This window comes from Vidua macroura, unplaced genomic scaffold (genome assembly GCF_024509145.1).
Source record: "Vidua macroura isolate BioBank_ID:100142 unplaced genomic scaffold, ASM2450914v1 whyUn_scaffold_239, whole genome shotgun sequence".
Lineage (NCBI taxonomy): Eukaryota > Metazoa > Chordata > Aves > Passeriformes > Viduidae > Vidua > Vidua macroura.
In genome coordinates this window covers 39201-45239 of record NW_026530604.1, presented here as the reverse complement: position 1 = coordinate 45239, position 6039 = coordinate 39201, and the positions used below count along the sequence as shown (strand labels likewise).

General features: G+C 46.0%; 1 protein-coding gene across 1 annotated transcript; it reads right to left on the bottom strand.

Moving 5' to 3' along the window:
* Positions 1-404: 404 nt before the first annotated feature.
* Positions 405-1083, bottom strand: LOC128802985 (homeobox protein Hox-C10-like; the record flags this gene model as incomplete). The annotated part of the gene is given in 3 exon segments (XM_053969549.1): positions 405-444; positions 446-546; positions 549-1083. Coding segments are annotated over 3 exon segments (676 nt in total), but the record flags the coding sequence as incomplete, so codon positions are not given.
* Between the last annotated feature and the right edge of the window lie 4956 nt (positions 1084-6039).

The following is a 6039-nucleotide window of genomic DNA, read 5'->3' as shown; positions in this document are numbered from 1 at the left end:
CCTTTCTGTGGCACCAAACACCGAATTTCCATCCTTTTTTTTCTGCACCAAACACCAAATTTCCTTTATTTCTGCACCAAACACCGAATTTCCATCCTTTTTTCCGCACCAAACTCAGATTTTCCCATCCTTTTTCCGCACCCACCGCGCTCTCTGCTCCCCTTTCTCCCCTCTAACACCCAAATATACAAATATACATATTTTTTAAAACACCGCCATTTGAGGCCGAATATAGATTTTTTTTTTTTCTTTTTCTCCCATAAAGCATCCTCGATGAGGATAATTTTAACCCCAATTTCTGCGGGGGAAGGCGGCGGGGCAGCGAGCGCGTTGCGGGACAATTTTAACTCCTTAACCACCAAAAAATGAACGAATAAAAAAAAAGCCGGCGAATCCTCCCCTACCTTTGGCCTCGCAGTCGGAATTATCGGTGCTGGCCGCGTCCCGCGCTTTTACTCGCCTCCTTTTGCTCCTCGCCCGCGCTCAGTTTGGTTTTTTCCGATTTGATTTCCCCCCGCGGCTGCTCCGCGCCGGCGTTTCGGGGCAATTCCGCCGGAATTTGGGTGAAACGCCCTCGGCCGCTTCCAGCCGCTCGCTGCGGCCGCTCCTGCCCTCCAAGGCCGCCTGGAATTCCGCCGCCTCGGGGCTTTTCTCCAGCGAGGGGTAGCGGTAGTAGCCGGCCACCGGCACCTCGTGGTCGCCCAGGCAGGGCTCGGCCAGCGGCGAGGGGAAGAGCGAGCCCTCGGCCACGTTTTGGGGGTTTTTGGCCCTTTTTTCCGCCGGGAACATGCAGCAGCCGCCCTCCTCCTTGACGGCGGGGAAGGCGCAGCTCGGCAGCGGCCGCGCAGCAGCTTGCTCGATCCTAAAAGCGCTTTTGGGGTCGGCCCAGGTGTCGAGCTGCGCCAGGTAGGGCGGGAAGGAGCCCAGCGAGGCCTCGTCGCGTTTCGGGAGGGCCGCGCAGCTCCGCAGGGGCGAGAAGTCGCCGGGCTGGGCGAAGAGCCCCGGGCCAGCGGCGAAGGGCTCGGGGCGAGCCAGCGGCTCCATCAGGAAGGCGTTGGGAGCCGCGCTGTTGGGACATGACATTTTCTCCGGGAGCGCTTGGCGGGAGGAATACTCCAGCCAGGGGCTGACATCTTTTTTTTTAGCGAGGGGGGGGGAAGGAGGAGAGAGAGAGAGAGAGAGAGCGAGAGAGAGGGGAAAAAAAAAAAAAGGAAAAAAAAAAAGGGGGGGGGGAGAGAAGAAGAAGAAAAAAAAATTAAAAAAAAAAAAATCCCAAGCCTCGTAATTACCCACGCATCGCTTTCACTCCCCCCACCCCACCTCCGCCAGCACCCCCCGCCTCTTTTTTTTTTTCTTTTATTTATTTTAATTTTTTTTTAGTGTTTTTTTTTTTTTCTCTGTCTATTTTTTATTTTTTTTTCCGCCTTCCATCCTTCACCCCCACGTGACGCCCAGGCCAATGAGGATTGAAAATGGCCTTGACGATTGAGACGGCGCGGACGTCACGGGGGTCAAGTTGTCGCCACCACCGGCGGCGGCTCCGGTGGAGCAACAGCGACATCTGCCCGCGCCCGGCCGGGACCTTCACGTTGAACAAAGCCCCGCTCGCCCGCCGCGCTCCTTTACTAGCCCAGCCCCGCCTGGAGCCGAAACCCGCCCGAAAAAAACTCGATTTTCCACCCATTTCCCCAGCCCCGATTCGCCCCCTCCCTCCCCCGGTGATAAACGGGGAGGGGGGGGGTTTGGTGTAAAAAATTAAAAATAATTTGTGCGGATTTTTCCTCTTCTTTTATTTCTTTTTTTTTTCTTTTTTTTTTTTTTTCCTTATCCGGTACGTCGCTCGAAAATCCGCTTTTTGTGGGTGAAAATAAGGAAGGGGGGGTTTAATTATGGTTTAATTAGGAGTTAATTATCGCCCCCCATGCCCCCGCTCCTCTTCCTCCTTCGCCTTCCTCCCTCGGCCGCTCCTTCCTCCTCCTCCCGATCCCACTCCGGGCTCGGAGCCGCCGCTCCTCGGCCGAATTTTGATTTTTATTCCGATGATTTCGGGCTCTGCAGGGGCTGGGAAGGGTTTGGGGGGACGCGCTCGGTTTTGGCCCTTTAGGAAAAAAAATCAGGGCGGGGGCTGGGGGAGAGAAAATTGGGGAAAAAATCCCCCAAATTTGGGGAAAAAAATCCCCAAATTTCCCAATTTCTCTGCCGCAGCTCCTCGGAGCAGGTTGGGTTTTTCCCGAGCGGCTTCCCCCGATGGAGGAAAAAAAAAAAAAAAAGGGTGAAATCCAAATTTTCTTTTATTTTCTCTTGTGCTTTTTTTTTAAATTTTATTTTAATTCATTTCCCCCCCCTTTTCCCCGCCGCGCAGCGGCTTCGCCTCCCCTTGCCCTGCCCGAGCAGCTTTTTTTAATTATCCGCTCTCATTCCCGAATGTCTGGAATTTCTGGGATAAAACCGCATCGGGGGGAAGGGGTGGGAAAAAAATCCCGCCGGAGAGGGGGGAAAAAAAAGCTCGGATTTGGGGAAAAAGCCGGAATTTGGAGAGCGCCAAGGACCGCTGCCTCTTTTGCTCCGGGAATTCTCCGATCCAGCCAAAAACACTCGGAAAAATAAATTTCTTTTTAAAGCGAAACTCTCCGGATTCGGGCGGGTTTTAATTGAATTTAATTTTCATTCTTTCCCTGCAGTTTTTAAATCGGGTTTTCATTCTTTTCCCGCAGCGAATTAAGGATTAAAGTTACTTTTTTTTTCTTTCTCCCCGATTTTTTCCTCTCTCCTCTTTTTCCGTGGCGCGGTTCCCACCGGGAGCTCCTCAAGTTGGATTTTTTGGGGGATTTTTAATCACCCAGCCAAAATTTGATGCCTAAAACCGCCGGATTTGGAATTTGTCGCGGTCGCCTCCAACTTTTTTTTTCCTTTATTATTTCGGAATTGGGTTTTTCCAGCGTTTGGGGATTGGGAAAATGGGGGGAAAAAAAGGGAAATAGGCCGGGAATTTCAAGATCATGACGGGGGAGAAAGAGGCGGGTTCAGAGTCACTTTCAAGGGAAACAAAAAGAAAACGCAGCGTTCATTAAAAAACTTAAAAATAAAATAAAAAAGCAACAAAAAGCGCGGGAGAACAGGAAAAATAGGGAAAAAAGAAATTTCAAATAAAAGAGAAAGGACAAAGGGGAAAAAATAAAATAGAGGGAAAGAAAGAAAAGAAAGAAATCGCGGAAAAAAAAAAAAGTGGAACTTGACCGTTTGGGGCGATTTGTAACGGTTTAGGGCAAAGCCCCCGCGGGACGCTCGGGGCCATTCCTGGGAATGTTTTCCCAAGGATTTCCCAAGGATTTTCCAGAGATTTCCCCAAATTTTCTCCAGGCCGGGGCTGTAAAAGCGTCCCGCTTGAAATGAGCCAAAAATCCCGATTTTTTTAGGCCCGAAAACGCCGCGCGGGCGAAGCTCCCCGGGATTCCGGCGCCATTTGGTTCCCTCGGAAAAAAACAAAAAAACCAAAAAAAGAACAAAACAAAACAAAAAAAGAAGAATAAAATAATAAAATTAAAAAAAAAAAAAAAGCGAATCGCGACTTTCTGGCCTCAATTTGTGGGATCAGCTTTGGGAGGAAGCGCTCGTTTTTAGCTCGTTTTTGTGGGATCCGGGCAAAATTCCGCCTCGGGTTTCCCAAAGTTTCATTTACGGGCGATGAAATTCAAACCCAGCGCGGGATTTTTTATTTCATCCCATTTCTTTTCCCCCTCCTCCAACCCCTTTAATTTTATTTTTCCCGCGGGTTTCGTTTTTATTTTCATTTCCCCCCCCGTTTAATTTTATTTTTTTTCCAGCCGGTTTATTTTTTATTTTCATTTTTTCCCCGCCGGTTTCACTTTTATTTTCATTTTTTCCCCTTTTAATTTTATTTTTTTCTTGCCGGTTTAATTTTTATTTTATTTTTCCCCTTTACATTTTATTTTTTCCCGCCGGTTTCATTTTTATTGTAATTTCCCCTCCCCTTTAATTTTATTTTTTTTTCCCGCCGGTTTCATTTTTATTTTCATTTTTTCTGCCCGAGAATTTCCGGGCATTTTTGGGACGCCCAAATTTCACCTCGCGTTGTCAGCCTGGACAATAATTTGAAATTTTTCCCCTATTTTTTCCCTCTCTATCCCGGAGTTTTCCCCGATTTTTTTCACCCTCTCATCCCGCTTTGACGGATTGAAATAATTTGAATTTTCTCCTCCAAAAACTCCCTCAAAAAATGGTTGGAAAAATGGGGGAAAAAAGCTTTAAAAAGCTCATTGTTTTTTAGAGAAATCTGAATTTTCAGCGGATTTTTGAGCAGATTTTGCCATTTTTGAAAGGTTTTGTGGCCGTTCCGCGATCCTGACCGCATCTTGGGCCCGCGGAATGACGAATAAATAATTTAAAAACCAAAAAAATTGGGTTTTTTTTCCCCCATTCCTCGTCCCCTTGGAGGTGCGGCACAATTTTTGGAGCACTTTAGGGTCAAAAAAAAAAAAGGGAAAATGAGGATTTTTCCCTCTTTAGGGCCGATTTAGGGCGGTTTTTTGCTAAAAAAAAATCTAAAAAATTAGATTTTTCCCCTTCCTTGTCCCGGGGTAAAGGGACAATTTTTGGGGCCAATTCCGGGGGTTTTGTCCAATAAACCCAGAAAAAAATTGGGGATTTTTCCTTTCCTCGTCCACTCGGAAATGCAGGACAATTTTTGGGGCAGTTTTGGGATTTTATTTTGGTCAGACTCACAAAAAATGGGATTTTTTTTTTTCCCTTCCTCGCCCTCATTTTGGGACATTTCGGGACCATTTTTGTCCATTCAACCCTGAAAAAAATTAAAATTTTTCCCCTCCTGTCCCCTGGGGTTAGGGGACAAATTCTGGGGTCACTTCAGGATTTTTTGGTGCAAATAACTTAAAAAAAAAAAGGGAATTTCGCTTTTCCTCCTCCCTTTGGAGATCGGAACCCAATTTTGGGTCACTTCAGGACGATTTTGGGCAAAAAAATTTTAAAAAATCAGATTTTGGCTTTTTCCCCGCTCCCCTTTCCCCCCTTTTTAATTCCCCACTTCATCATTTTACCTGGATTATTTCCCCTAAATTTCCGCGTTTTATTCCCAATTTTTAATTCTGTTTCTCCCCCCCCCAAATTCCCCTGATTTATTCTGATTTTTCCCCCTATTTTATTCTGATCCCCCCCCCAATTTTCCCTATTTTATTCTTATTTTCCCCCAAATTCCCGCTATTTTATTCTGATTTTTCCCCCCAAATTCCCCCTATTTTATTCTGATATTCCCCCCAAATTCCCCCTGATTTATTCTGATTTTCCCCCTATTTTATTCTGATCCCCCCCAATTTTCCCTATTTTATTCTGATTTTCCCCCCAAATTCCCCCTATTTTATTCTGATTTTCCCCCCTATTTTATTCTGATCCCCCCCCCCAATTTTCCCTATTTTATTCTGATTTTTCCCCCCAAATTCCCCTGATTTATTCTGATTTCCCCCCCTATTTTATTCTGATTTCTCCCCCTCATTTTCCCTATTTTATTCTGATTTTCCCCCTATTTTATTCTGATTTTCCCCCCCCAATTTCCCCCGCTTTATTCCGATTTCCCCCTCATTTTATTCCGATTTTTCCACATTTCCCTCCCCTTTCTAGGAACTTGTTCGCGCCTTTAACGATCACCTTAAATTTCTATTTTTTTTTTCCCCCCAGCGCCGGAAATAATTCTGATTTATGGCCGCGTGTGGGGGAGAACAAAAAACAGCGACGCCAAAAAAAAAAAAAAAAAAAAAAGTGAAAAATAAAAAGAAAATAAAAACCCTCAACGCCTTTTTTATTTTTTTTATTTGTTGGCTCAGAAACTGTAAACTCTCAACAGCAGAAATCCATCAAATTTACAATCGCTCCTTCCTGCGCCGCCGGCGACCCCAAATCCGGGGAATTATGGAATCCTTGGAAAGGGATTTATTTTACCCCCCCACCCTGCGCTGGGTGCCGGAAAAAATCCCCAAAAAAAACCCCAAAAAAAATCCCTAAAAATTA